At 40.1% G+C, this 14,484-nt stretch overlaps 3 protein-coding genes across 3 annotated transcripts in view; 1 reads left to right on the top strand and 2 right to left on the bottom strand.

The window, feature by feature from the left end:
* LOC121156429 (intraflagellar transport associated protein) overlaps positions 1 to 332 on the bottom strand; it is an 83,254-nt gene extending 82,922 nt beyond the window's left edge. Inside the window, exon 1 of the mRNA XM_040980123.1 lies at positions 248 to 332. The gene's annotated coding sequence lies outside the window, so the exon portion shown is untranslated. The remainder of the gene's footprint in view (positions 1 to 247) is intronic.
* Positions 333 to 713: 381 nt separating this feature from the next.
* On the top strand, positions 714 to 2,297 carry RAG2 (recombination activating 2). The gene has a single exon (XM_040980320.1). The coding sequence runs from the start codon at positions 714 to 716 to the stop codon at positions 2,295 to 2,297; it is 1,584 nt and encodes a 527-aa protein (XP_040836254.1).
* Positions 2,298 to 10,735: 8,438 nt separating this feature from the next.
* On the bottom strand, positions 10,736 to 13,867 carry RAG1 (recombination activating 1). The gene has a single exon (XM_040980318.1). It carries the CDS (start codon positions 13,865 to 13,867, stop codon positions 10,736 to 10,738), a length of 3,132 nt encoding a protein of 1,043 aa, XP_040836252.1.
* Positions 13,868 to 14,484: the final 617 nt, after the last annotated feature.

Raw genomic sequence — 14,484 nt, 5'->3', positions numbered from 1 at the left:
CCAGCCCCCCTACAGACCCTCTGGGGTGCAATTTCGGGCTGAACTCCCAAGCAGGAGTCCATGCAGACCGCACAGCCACCGCGTCGCGGCAGACAGCGGTTTCCAGGCAACCGCACTCTGCCAGGAGTGGCGCTTCCCACTCGGTCCCCGGAGAGGCCCCAGCAATGCCGGGACAGCACTTGGCCGTCCTTCCCGGGCGCAGCAGCCCTCCCGTAACCGGATGTTCGCTTGCGTCAGCCACTCTCACCTCCCATTCCCTAGTTTTCCGCCTGGGCTTCCATCAAGTCACTTCGCACTCTTGGCGTCTTTATTCAAAAATATCAGAGGAGTCGGTGCTCGAAGAATGACAAAGACAAGTTATGCTAGCTACGCAGGGATGTATTTCTGGGAAATGGAGTTCTTTCGACGGATGAGAAGTGAGTCTTTAAGCAAAAAAGACTACAATTCCCAGAAATCTCAGGGAGAGTCCACTTCTAAAACAGCTCCCGGGTGCTTAAGTTTGGTTTAGGCAGCAAGATTCTGACGTTCCTTGCCTCTCAAACTCTTTGAGTTTTATTCACTCAGTGCCACTGCGAACTTGAGGGAGCAGTATTTTTTAACATGCTTTTTCCGTGGGAGAGAACCTAAGGCTAGTCATTTCTATGAACAGATATTCTAAAGTTGCTTTGTTCTGTTAATCTTTCAGGTGAAACAGCTAACCAGAATCAGAAAATATGTCACTGCAAATGATCACAGTCAGGAATAACATAGCCTTACTTCAACCAGGCTTCTCACTGATGAATTTTGATGGGCAGATTTTCTTCTTTGGTCAAAAAGGCTGGCCCAAGAGATCGTGCCCCACTGGAGTTTTCCATTTTGATGTAAAGCAGAACCATCTCAAACTAAAGCCTGCAGTTTTCTCTAAGGATTCCTGCTACCTTCCTCCCCTTCGTTACCCTGCCACTTGCACATTCAGAGGCAGCCCTGAGTCTGAGAAACAACAATATATCATTCATGGCGGGAAAACACCAAACAATGAGCTTTCGGATAAAATCTATGTCATGTCTGTCGTTTGCAAAAACAATAAAAAAGTTACTTTTCGCTGCACAGAGAAAGATTTGGTGGGAGATGTTCCAGAAGCCAGATATGGCCATTCCCTTGATGTGGTATACAGTCGAGGAAGAAGTATGGGTGTTCTCTTTGGAGGTCGGTCATACATACCTTCTAATCAAAGAACCACGGAAAGGTGGAACAGTGTAGATGATTGCCTGCCCCATGTTTTTTTGGTGGATTTTGAATTTGGATGTGCTACTTCATACATTCTTCCAGAACTTCAGGATGGACTTTCATTCCATGTCTCCATAGCCAGGAATGATACTATTTACATTTTAGGAGGACATTCGCTTGCCAATAACATCCGCCCTGCCAATCTGTACAGAATCAGGATTGACCTGCCCCTGGGTAGTCCAGCCGTGAATTGCACCGTCTTGCCAGGAGGAATTTCTGTATCCAGTGCAATCCTGTCTCAAACTGGCAGTGATGAGTTTGTTATTGTTGGTGGCTATCAGCTTGAAAATCAAAAAAGAATGGTTTGCAATATTGTCTCTTTAGATGATAATAAGATAGAAATCCGTGAGATGGAAACCCCAGATTGGACGCCAGACATTAAACACAGCAAGTTGTGGTTTGGGAGCGACATGGGAAATGGATCTATTTTCCTTGGTATACCAGGAGACAATAAGCAGGCTGTTTCAGAAGCATTTTACTTCTACATGCTAAAATGCACTGAAGATGATGTGAATGAAGATCAGAGAGCTTTCACAAGCACACAGCCATCAACAGAAGATCCAGGGGACTCAACTCCCTTCGAAGACTCTGAAGAATTCTGCTTCAGTGCAGAGGCAACTAGTTTTGATGGAGACGATGAATTTGACACTTACAATGAAGATGATGAGGAGGATGAGTCTGAAACAGGCTACTGGATTACCTGCTGCCCTACGTGTGATGTGGACATTAACACTTGGGTACCATTCTATTCAACTGAGCTCAACAAGCCTGCCATGATTTACTGTTCTCATAGAGATGGGCACTGGGTCCATGCCCAATGCATGGACCTGGCAGAACGTACCCTCATCCATCTGTCAGAAGGAAGCAGCAAATATTATTGTAATGAGCACGTGGAGATAGCAAGAGCGCTACAAACTCCCAAAAGAACAGTACCCTTAAAAAAGCCCCCAATGAAATCCCTCCACAAAAAAGGTTCTGGGAAAATCTTAACTCCTGCCAAGAAATCTTTCCTTAGAAGATTATTTGACTAATTTTGCCGCCCCCCCCCAAAAAAAATCAGCTTTAATCACATTAGTCTTTTAATTTAAAAACCAAAAATCTTTAACAACTGATATTACATGTATATGTTTGTGCCTTATTTTAGTTTCATGAATTAAGGATAAAGTTAGGAAAAATGTTTTAATGCAATAGTAAATATAATCATTCTAAATATTAATTTTGAAAATACTACACTCAGTACAAAATTTCAGAAATGTTAATTTCTCATTCAAGAAATTAATAACAATGCTTATATATACATATAACAAATGTATATATAATTGTTCTATAACAAATGTCTATAAAATAGTTACAACAAATTTATCCAATTGGAATTAATTCCTCAGAGGGATTATTCAATTTTATACAATACACAGCATTTTAGTAGTTGACCAAAAGATAAAACCAAGATTAACTGTGTTCTGTATTAGTGGTTTTTACATATCTATTTGCAGTCCTTTGGAATATACCCATCATCGAGGGGTGTAGATATAAATGTAGATGGAAGATTCAGACACAAATATGGAACCATCAACATGAGGGAAGACATGAGGGGGATGCACCAGGGTTGGTGCATAAATGGGCTGCATCCTTGGTCTTCAGGTGGTGAATTCACAATATGTGACATACAGATTCATTGCCAAAAATCAAAATTATCTCCTAAAAAAACCCCACAGAAATTCATTGCCACCTAGCACTCTGGTAAAAGGAAATGAATGAGAATGTGAGAATACATAAAGAACCATCAAATAAACTTCATGGGTAAGAGCAAGATTGACTATTTCCAAAAATAATAAAAAGTTTAAAAATTTCTGTAAAACATTCAAGCAGGAGATTTTAAGTGAGAAAAATGTGTGTGTGTCTTGTTAACATGTGTAGTTTGCTGCCAATAAATATTACAAAATCAGTGAACTTGCCAAGATTCAATTAGACACTTGCTGAGTTGTGAAAAGGACTGTTAATTTTGAAGCTTCAATACATCAGTTGCTAATTAGATGACCTTAGAAACAACTATCTTCGTTCCACTGAAAGACTTTTCTAGAAAAACATTTAACCTTATCCTAAGACATTCAGTCATGGCCTCTTGCTCATCATTTTTCACTGAGAGCTCACAGTGTCTTAAGATTCTGCTGCCAAGTTTAAGGGAAACATGAACAATTCAGGTGATCAAATCAGATACAAATTCTTTTGTTAATAGTTCTAAGTCCCCAATACTGGATAAACTTATTCATGTTCAGTCTACTTTAATGATGTTAATTTGATGATTGTTCATTCTGAAAAAAGAAAAGTATAAATAAATTTTCTTTTTATTGTGTCTCTCACTTGTAAGGAAATAATAATGTTTTCTGCTAATCTTGATTTCCTCAAATTATTAATATTTAGAATTACCTGTAAAGGTAAAATCAACCTGCCTAGTCTTCTCAGGATTTATTTTCTATTTTTTTTTTTTTAGTGGAAAGCATTGTAAGTTAGAACTAAAATATTCTTTACAAAATCCCAAAGAGAATTTTCCCCACAAGAGGCTGATCCATTATGCTGATTTGCCTACTGTAGCTAAGGAATTGTCATGTCCTATTTGTTTTGTAGAAGATAAGATCAAAATTTCGTGACTTGAAAGACTCTGTCATGAATTGGCTGAGTTTTATAGTTAGACTTGTATCTCACAAGGTTAGGGTGTGTGTGTGTGTGTGTGTGAGAGAGGGAGAGGCGAGGGAGAGAGAGATGCCTAACTTTACTGGCTGTGATAGTTTCAGTACTGACTGCCACCAGATCTTGTGCTGAGATATGGTCCCCAACGTGGCAATGCTGGGAATGCCTTTAAGAGGTGATTTGTTTACATCTTTAAGAAAAACTAATTATTTTTTCTTGGAATTGAGTCTGGACATGACTCTTAAGACTGGCATGGTTATGGCAGAGGAGGTTGCTGCCAAATGAGCAGGACAGCTCCACAGTCTCTTCTGCTGACTTTCACATCACTCAGTTGTTCCTCGTCCCTTGCATTAGGATTTAATTTCTGGAAACAGATCAATGTCATTCAAGGCCTACAAGGGTGTAACTCTCGTTATTATGTTACCAGACTTGGTCAAAAGCAAAGCATGATGCAAAATAACAAAAAAGGTTTTCTGATATGACTTGTAAACATGTTCAAAAGTCCCAAATTTTTTGACACAAAAGTGCAAAAAAAAGGATACGTTTTTCTGAGGTCATCATTTTAACAGACTACAAAAGAGATGAGCTCAATGAGCTAGGGGAAGGAAGGGATAAAGAAAAAGGAACAGTGGAAAAGTTGCTGGGTGTGATAGTACTTACAAAATTTAAGGATCTTACTGGTTAAAATATAGGAAACCCATGGAGTATGGATAGCACGAACCAGGAGCAGATGTGGACAGAGCCCCCAATTTTTTACCAGTAAAATAAAATTACATTCTGTATACTTAGAGGGTTGGCACAGACAGAAAAAATACTGCCTAAATATGTACAACATTTATTTATAGATTCCAAAATCACTTAATTATTCCCTATAACTATAAAATATATCCTGATGCTCTGGGTAGAAAAATTAAGAAGATGGGTTTACTGCTTTTTACCAGGGATTTCACAATAATAAATCCCAAGCAACAAACACAGAACTTAAACCAGGCATCACCAAAGACTACATAAAAATGTTTTATATAGGCTGAAAGGAGAGAAGCTTGTGGTCATGAATTAAGGGTAGAAAAATGCTCAATAAAGTATTTCATTTAGATGATCTAATAGAAGGCATGTGATCTCATGTTCAGTTGAAAATCAAATAGTAAGATCAGATTTGTAGATGATATTTAATCATTTGGAAAGTGCTCCATCTCGGCAGATTTTAGATCAACAAAACTAAGTACATTAAGTTTATTGAAGAGATCAATCAATCATTTAGAGTATAAATGGCCCATCTAACCTGTTCACTCAGCCTCATGACTTTTCTGTGGAGAATGCATATCCCCTTTTGTGCCTTGAAAATCCTGTACATATTCTGGTCCATCCTTATTCCTGTTTTCCATCCAGTTTAGACACCTCCTCTGTGAACCCCGCCGCTCTTTGAAGAACGCAGCGTGTACAGCTAAGAGCTCAGATACACAGCAGCACTAGAAATAAGGCTATCTTTACTTTTCCCTAACTCAACTCACATTGTGGCATGCATACTTTTCACTCGATATTAGAAATAAAAGTTCAGCAAACTTAGAGTTCTCTTCTTTTTTATCTAACTTTTAATTCAAGATGTAGTCCATAAAGGCAGAAATATGCTGCTGTCACATGTTCTGTACAGGCCAGGAGGAGAAAGTGGGAAATTTTCCTGAGAAGAGAGGGAGAAAGACATTCTGATTTCATAAGAAAACAAAACTATCAAGTACTGGAGAACATCCCTTCATCTCTTCCTACCTGGGGTTGGATTGCGATTTAAGAGCAAGACAAAGATTAGAAGGCAATGCAAAGACATGTCCTGAAGTAAAAAAGAAAACCATCATTTAAACTTCCATGTATAATCTTCTCAAATTTCAACAAATTTCCTCCCACATTATGCTTTCTGCTTGCGCTCCATTCGTGGCGTGGCATGCAGCACCATCACTTGCAAACACCTGTTTTTGAATGTGGGGTGGGATTCAAATTCCCTGGTAGGTCACTTGGTCCTTCCTGTGTGATGAAGTATCTGCCTCACTCAGCACTCTCCTGAAGCCCCTCTTTTGCCCAAGCTGCCTCTTCCTGCTACATTGAGTGTGCTTTGAATCTAAACCTAATCCCTATAGGCTGAATCTGCTCAAGTCGGCCATCCCGAGCTCACTTCACATCATACCACTCATATCACCAGTCTCCACACACATGTTTCTTCCTTCAGGGAGATTTCCATGTCTCCCCTACTGACCTTCAGTTGCCCTATTTTACTTCAGAGTATGTCTACACAATTCTGATCACATCTAATATTTTCCCTTCATGACACCTGTTAGTGCATTGCCACATAGTTGCTAGAGTTGTTGATTTAATATCTACACCTCTGTCATTCCTTTGAGCAAAGCCTATGTTGTTCATTGCTGTGTCTCCAGTATCTGCTCAGAGAAGGCATTCTGATAATATTTGCTTAAAGTACAGGTTGGAGGGACTAGGAATGGAACTGAGAAAGAAAGAACCCTTAACTGGCCCTTAGAAGAGAAGGAGTTGTTACATTTTCAATAGCAGGAGTCACTCTGAAACAGACAAAACTCTAGGTCTGGAAAGTCCCCGTCTCTTTGCCAGGAGTTGACCTGCTGGATTTGTTCTTGGAGGATGGATTCAGACAGCCATGGAAGCATAGGGTACTTGGGCCATAAAGGGTAGGCTACTTACCTGCAAGGACAAGAATATTGCTATATTTTAAAAACTGTTATAGTTGTACAAAGTCAGTCAATCTCAGCTGTAAGTAGATGCAAGCCTGGAACTCTCCAGCAAAGAGGGACTGAGATGCTAAGCGACATGTGTGCAGTGAGGAGATGGAGTAAAACAGAGGCAAGCTAGAAGAAATAGCTGTAATGATGGGCTTCTGCCGTTCTCTTCCCTGAGCTCGTGAGTAATATGGAGATCATCAAAGTGCCCACTTTGGATGGACCAATGAGAAAATACACGTGAAATGCTTACCATATACACATATACAAATGTTTGGTAAACAGTAGCTGTTTTTATCTGTTTATTACTAAAATTCCTGGACAGGAAAAACCTGGACTATAGCCAGATGCGCCATAACCTGAGTGCTCTAGGTAAGTCAACATCTCAAACCAAGTCTTTAGGTAGACAATGATACAAATTTTCTGGAGAATAAACCTATATTTTCATAACATTCTCAGATGAGTTTTTAAAAACAACTTAAAAGGTTTGTCATTTGCTCTTCCAAAAGGAAAATAGTTGTGTTACCTTAAATTAGAATAAGTCATATTCTATCTCCCTATGCAATTGCTCTTTATTCCAAATGCCACTGAATTTATAGTGTATTTCCCCCCAAGGAGAAAAAGAGGCTTGTTTTTAAATACTGTACTAGCTCTATTTATAAATGACAGCATCACAGTATAAATCACAACAGACTATTTTTAGTTCTTAAATTTTATTTCAATACTTAAACATAAAATTAATAATAACCATAATAGTAATAAATGGAAATATTAAAATATGACAATATTTGAAACGCATAGTTCACACATTTTGAAAACATTTGACATGGAAACACAGGTCCTTTGTGCATCAAGTAAATTCATTGCATCCTGGCACCTGAACTTCCCCTGAAACAGAAAAACAAATAAAGGCTCTTCAAAGCCATTAAACAAAATGTAAATATTCTGTGGTAATAAAATAAAGTGAAGTGCCCAACAGCTCACCCAAAGTGAATTCTGAGGTATATGTATGCAGATTATTATAAACAGAAAAAGGCCAAATGTGTATAAAGTATCCACGCTTACTTAAAAATTAATAACACTAAGGAAGTAGACCATCTCTCATACAATTACTAAAGACATACACGTATCTGCAGTCCAAAACTTCTCTTATCCAAATGATGAGTTGTTCTCCAAACCACCTGAGGGGCGTTCAAATCCTTCCTCCTAGCTGAGTGGAATTTTAACGCTGTTTGATATAATACAAGACTCATACGCTCAACTAAAAAAAAAAAATCTCTATCTCCATCTATATTTTCAGAAAACAAATTGAGGCAAAGCTAAATTCCAGTTCACCTGAAGGAAAAGACATCTTTCCTCCCACTCTGACTTCTCAATGCATGTTTATTAATCCCAAGGAGCTTTTTGACCTCGCACCAACCATTCATCAATTTTCATCAGCCATTATCACTGGTCCCTACAGTGCACCTCAGTGGGTTGGCAGGAAAACGTGTAGAATCAAGTTTCACGGGAGAAAAATGCATTGCACTTCTAAAGTCACAGTCTATACTTCAAAAAAATGCTCCATTCAGTGCTGTGAATTTCCCTGGGGTGCATGGCTGTATTTTCAACGGGCATTGTTAAAAATAAAGTTTGAGCATAGAACCAGGGACTAGGATATCACAATCTTAACAATGAGGGCCAAAGACAACCACAGGCAGCATTCCTACATTTTGAAATTCCTGCAGCCAGATGTTCCGGGGATTTATCAGCATGTGATCTGATTAAGAGATTATTGGGAATGTTGTGCCATAAATCATGTTCTTAGGCCCATGCACTGAAAATAGTTCCTATAGCACTATAAAAGGGGAAATTAATATTGGAAAGTATTTACAGTGCCACCAATCAAATCACAAAATGGGAAGGAACTAGGTGACAGAAGGGAGGGATCTACAAACCTGTGCCAGCAGCTTTCAGGCCGTGATGTGATTATGTGAATTTAGCTGTTGATTCATGCAGAGCACAACGCCAACATGCTGTCAGCATTAAGCAGGATAAAGGGGAGGAGTGACTTAAAATCTGTTAATTTCCTAAATGCAAAATAAAGAATTTTTCAAGAAAAAGCGATATACAAATATGTAAGTTTTTCACAATTAAATTACGAATGTCATTCTGTTTATTAAAAAAAATCAAAGAAAACTGCTGTATTTTTAAAAAGAAAATATTGAGTTCAACCCTTGCAAAATACCAAATGCACACCACTTAGGGTAATGTCACTGATGTGCATTCAATGACTAAATTACAAAGCTCTTTGATACACTGTATGAAGAGTGGCAATTACGGCCAGTAAAATCAAAGCAAGGAGAAAACTAATTAACACTAACATATCATTATGAATCACTGTCATGTAAAATCCCAAGCCTGCTCTAAATTGCCAGCAACTGGCATATCCCAAATTCCTGAAGATACAGACAATAGTTTTCAAAGGACTGGGAGTGGTGAAGAGCTTTCGCTTTTTCCTGTTAAAGGCCCAAAGCATACAGATACTTCAAAACTCTCCCAACCCAGCTTCAAAAAATGTAATCCTCAAGTTATGAAGTCTAATGGTTACTTCTGAATCCTAAACAAATTCTAATGCAATCACATAGCTAAACATAGTGACTAACTTTTGTGATAATAAAAGAACATGGAATTTGGGAACTAAATGCCTGAGTCCAAATTCCAGAGCAAATTTCCAAAATCCCTGTGACTTTAGGAAAACTCATGTATCCCCTTATCAGACGAGATCGGGTGCGTTCAGGGTGCTATGGCCGTAGACATGTATCCCCTTATCAACTGGAAATAATGACATCTACTTCACAAAGTTAACATGAGGTAAAAAGAGATCGAGTGTAAAACATTCCCAAAGTAACAAAACATAAAACAAACAAAAACATTGCAAAATGGCAGCTCTTCCTCTGTGCCTTAGGAAGTGTCATCCATTAAGCTCACAAAATTAACTTAGTACAAAGTTTACAGGAATCTGAAAATATTGAAATTTTTTTGAAAATTAAAAGAATACAATTTTTCAAAGATAAAGTATTCTCTGAAATGTGGATTTAATAAACCGGATTCCACATAGAGAAAAAAAACCTATTAAATTTATTTATAGGCAGTAAACAAAATCAAATTTTTAAAAGCCTCTGTGGCCTTGAGATTGTATAGAAAAATATTTCAGTTTCCAAATTCCTTTAAAGTAAAAGTACAAATAAAAAAATTCATATTTGGCTACCAATAACTAAGTAACTATGGACAAATAGTGGCAGGAGATTTAATAGCTAGCTCTAGGTAACAGGTATATTCTTCTAACTCCATTATTGAAAAAAAATTCTTGAGCACAAAAGTTGTTTTACTCTCCAAAGGTCACAGTCAAGCTATCATTTAAAGCTCAGAAAAGACTAACTGGGTTCCCAAAATTTTTCTTGATGTAGGATATGCATACATATGAAAATGTGTTTAGAGTCCTTCACAATGGTCACTGTGCCATACAAATGTAAGTTATTATCTGAAAAATCAACAAAAAGTTCTTTAGAATCTTGTAGCATAAGCCACCATATGTTAAATTAATTTCTTAGAAAGTCTGACAAAAATGGGGTTAAAAAATACTATATCACGAAACAAAATGTAATAAATCATAAAGGAGAGAAAATGAAAATCACAAGACAAATTCCTTTGCTGGCCTCACTGGCTGCTCTTTCACAAGCCTGACTTTGATTTTCATGTCACTCAATCATGCATGAACACATATCTTTGCTCATTTCTGGTCCCCTGCAGTTCCTTCTGCTCTGAGTTATTGAGCTTTCAAATAACTAATCTCTCCTTTTGCTTCTCTGAACTCACTGAACGATTCAAGCAACCAATGCCTCAGTAACCATTCCTGCCTGGCATGGCTACAGCATCGGTGACTTCTCCCTGCAACCTACCACCTCTTGGGTGGCGAAGCCCCTCACACGGTAGTGAAGGGTGGTAGGAGAAGCCTTTAATGCCACTCAGAGGAAAACTGCAAAAACCAACGGGTTTCCTCTTTAAAACTCCATTGAATCTTGGCCTTCCATAGAGTCCTCTATGCCCAGTGGGTCTTCTAAGCTTGTTTGTGAGTTCATGGCAAATCCAGAATTTTTTAATGTGTTATGAGCATTCATAAACTTCTGGAGGTATTTGGAGGTGTACAACCAGTGGTGTTTCAGGACATCTTCCATTTCATAGCACTTGGATTGCCTGGCATTCATTTTCCGGAAGCGTCGGAACAGTTTGTTGCCGGATTCATTTCCTTCACTTGCCCAAGCCCCAATAGAGCCATCCCGTTCAATAATTTCAGGCACGTGGGCCAGGGTTTTGTGAAAATAATTGGTGATTTTGCCCTCATATCTATACTTGAACTTGGTAGAGAGAAGCTCAGCAAAACGCTGTGAGTTGAAACTGTACTGGCAAAGGGATTCTGGGCACTCTTTAGCTGGACAGGAAGAACGCCACACAGGTTTCATCTTCAGGTAAAGCTCCATCAGCTCCCGGAGAGCTTCGTGCCTCTCCCCGGATGGAATTAGCTCGCACACTGCCTCCACAGTCTCCATGGTCATGAGCTTCCTTGCAAAGTTGCCATTCATCCGCATGATTGGCTTCAGGTTCATCTTCTTCCTAAGATGCTTATCCAGTGTGGCCTGCCATCTTTTCCTTTCCTCCTTGGTGGCATTGGGATTCTTATATACCTCCCCTATCTCTAGCTGGAAGATCTTGTAGAACTCTGCTGCATTGCCAATGTCACAGTGGAGTGCATCTATGGAAGGGACTGTCTCAATGAAAGGTTTGGCTGAGACCCCTTTTACTCGATCCCGCAGTTCTTCCACGGACTCATGGTATGGGTTGGAACGCCAGACCTCGTAGCGTTCCAGGTTCTCAGCATGGCTTCTGGTTATAGAATGGAAGACAAGATTTTGAGAAGCTTCCAGGCGGGTGGCATCACAGAGAGTACAAATGTAGACAGAGCCTGAAGCCTCGAGGCCTTCCACTTCCCTGACAAGCTTTTCATCGTATCCAGTGCCCCTGAAGATAAACTTGAAGGTTCTGAGGATACCTCCCATCTCAAGCATTAATTCGCTGCTCTTCATGGCCTCCCTCTCAGCAATGAGAGGGCTCAGAATGGCAGTCAGGGTCTCGTGGTCAGACTCATCTGCCAGCATGAGGCACAATGGTTTGCAACACAGTTCTGAGTTAGGTTTGGCTTCCTCAAACACCTTCACGTTCTGTGATCCATGCGCTATGGTAATTTTCATGACTGTGAATGAAAAACGAACTGCCTTCTCAGGAACTACTGGCCCACTCCCATGTTTCTCACTCACATCTCCCATTCCATCACAAGACTCCTTCACCACTACAGTGAACGGGCCATTCAAGTAGTCATCAAGGTCTTGGGACTTCATGCCTTGCAAGATGTCTTCTTCCATGTCCATCAAAGCCGACACCAATGCCGCATCATAGCGGAACCTCTTTGCAATAGTGTCCACTGGGTAATCATCCACAGAGGAGGAGAGTCCAGACAGCCCATCAATAATGCCGACATCAGTACTGGAAGATACATTCTTCAGAGGGGGCCTCCACTCAAAGGGGTGGTAGCCTGGCAGAAGGACCTTCTCAGCGTTGCGAAGAGCATGCAAGGGCTGAAAAATCTGCCTCCCTGTGATGGCTTTCACAGTCCTGTACATCTTGTGGTACTGACTGCAGCTGAGGAAGGTGTTGACACGGATGGCCAAGCAAACAGCTGGCTGGAGGCCAGAGCCACGACCCTGCATGATGGCCTCCAGCTCATCAGCTTGTCTGTGCTCATTCCTGGCCCTCAGCGCCAGCAGGAACAAGGTCAGGCACACAGCCTTCACATCTCCACCTTCTTCTTTGTCAGCAAAGGCCTTGACTTGTAACTTCAACTCCCTCAGCCGGTGCTTCTGAGCTCTCCGGGTCAGTGACAGGAGATGCTGACGGGGGCGGCCCCCTTTATTAACATGCACCAAAGTTTCTTTGGCTTCCCTGTGGCTGGAAACGTGGTGATTGTATTTTTCCAAGCTTACCTCTTCATGACACTCTTGTGCTGGACATTTCACCATCAAGGAATTCAGGATACACAGAAACGACTTCACCGGACTTTCCAGATCAGTAGGGAAGCATGGATATTGGCAAGAGGGACAATAGCTGCCCATGACTTTGAGGCATCTCAGAATGCAGACCCTGCAAAACACATGCTTGCAGCTGGTCTCCACAGGGTCAGCCAGAATATGTTCACAAATCTGGCAGGAAATAGATTTCACAAAGGGTGCTGGGAAGTCCACTGCAAGGAACTTGGTACTAAGATGTATCTGACTGCAATTGGCAATCTTCTTCATCATGTCCTTGTTGGTGATTCTTGCCTGAGCTCTTCTCTTGCTCTGATGGCATTGTCTTGCTTGGTCACGCACAGCTTTGAGTTTTTTGCTGAGCTGCACATTTGACTGATGATTCCTCCTCTTGAGTCTCCGATGGGCAGTATAGCAGATGTCACAGGATGGGGCATGGGGTTGCCACTCCATGGTTGCACTCCTCGGGAAGTAAACCTCACGTGGAGCACTGCTAAACTTCCTATACATGATACGCCAGCAGTTATGACAGAACTCAGTAGGGTGGATTGAGTCAACATCTGCCTTCACATCGATCCGGAAAACCTTGGCAATGAGATCTGGCCAGGAAGTGGCTCTCTTCTCCTTCTTCCGTAAAAGGTTTCGAGTTTTACTATCCACAGGCCCATGCACAGGGTATCTCCTGCTGTGTTTGTCAGTTTTAAAAGAATTCCCACAGATGCGGCAGAGATGTCGGAGGTTGGCTTGGTGGATTGCTTTGTCTCTTGCCTTCCCATCATCGTGGAATTTCTTTGAAAACTTAGGGTGGAGCTTGAATGTTGGTGGTGTCGGCTCTGGCGTCTGACCATTAGTCTTGTCCTGGATTGCTGGAGATTGCTCTAGAAAAGGCTTCCCCTCGGAGGAATCCTTCTTCTCTTTTTGAGCTTCTTCAGGAGGTTTTTCAAAGGATCTTACCCTGAACAGCTTGAATTTCCATTCTGAAAATTTCAGATGTGGATGCTGAATTTCATCTGGGGCAGAACTGAGTCCCAGAGTGGGTGGCAAAGACACAGCCATACTGGCTGAATTACCTGGGTACAGGAAAACAGACAAGATAAGAAAAAATTCAACTATCTCATGAATGTATTAACACATCCATGTATTCATTAGTTAATTCAATCCAATGTGTACTTACTAAATCTCTACTTGAATATATTGTTAGGTATTGATCATAGGTCCACAAAAATAGAGTTATTTCCTATTTTGACAATGCTTATCATATTTATACCATATATACTATGTAGTTTTTATATACAGACATAGATGAATATACATATATACAGTCTTATTTCCTTGTCACAAAAACTTCTTTAAAGATAGAACTTCTAAGTCATTCATCGTTCTGTCCCAACACTTCCTGGTAAACATTAGGTTCTCAATAGTTATTTGCTGAGCAAAAGCAAAGATAAACTTTCTACAAAAAAAAAAACAAAGGAAAGTAATTTTTCTATCTTGTATTAGCCTTATTGCACTATATTGCACACTATAGCTGTGCAATATATTTCTAGCTTTTTAAAGCAAGTGTTCTGGGAGCTTGATTGTTTATTTCTTCCAAATGGATCATAAAGGAATGATAAAGCTACGAACTCAAAGAAACTAATTACTCAGTAGTTGAAAGGATGAAGTGAATTTTG

This window comes from Ochotona curzoniae, unplaced genomic scaffold (genome assembly GCF_017591425.1).
Source record: "Ochotona curzoniae isolate NIBS_2020 unplaced genomic scaffold, NIBS_Ocur_1.0 contig_3432, whole genome shotgun sequence".
Taxonomy (NCBI): Eukaryota; Metazoa; Chordata; class Mammalia; order Lagomorpha; family Ochotonidae; genus Ochotona; species Ochotona curzoniae.
Note: the sequence above shows the minus strand (reverse complement) of the source record. Positions and strands in the feature narration are given on the sequence as shown.

Excerpts from the sequence above, each read along its gene's own strand:
- RAG2 (XM_040980320.1), top strand. The coding sequence starts at position 714 with ATGTCACTGCAAATGATCACAGTCAGGAATAACATAGCCTTACTTCAA.
- RAG1 (XM_040980318.1), bottom strand. The coding sequence starts at position 13,867 with ATGGCTGTGTCTTTGCCACCCACTCTGGGACTCAGTTCTGCCCCAGAT.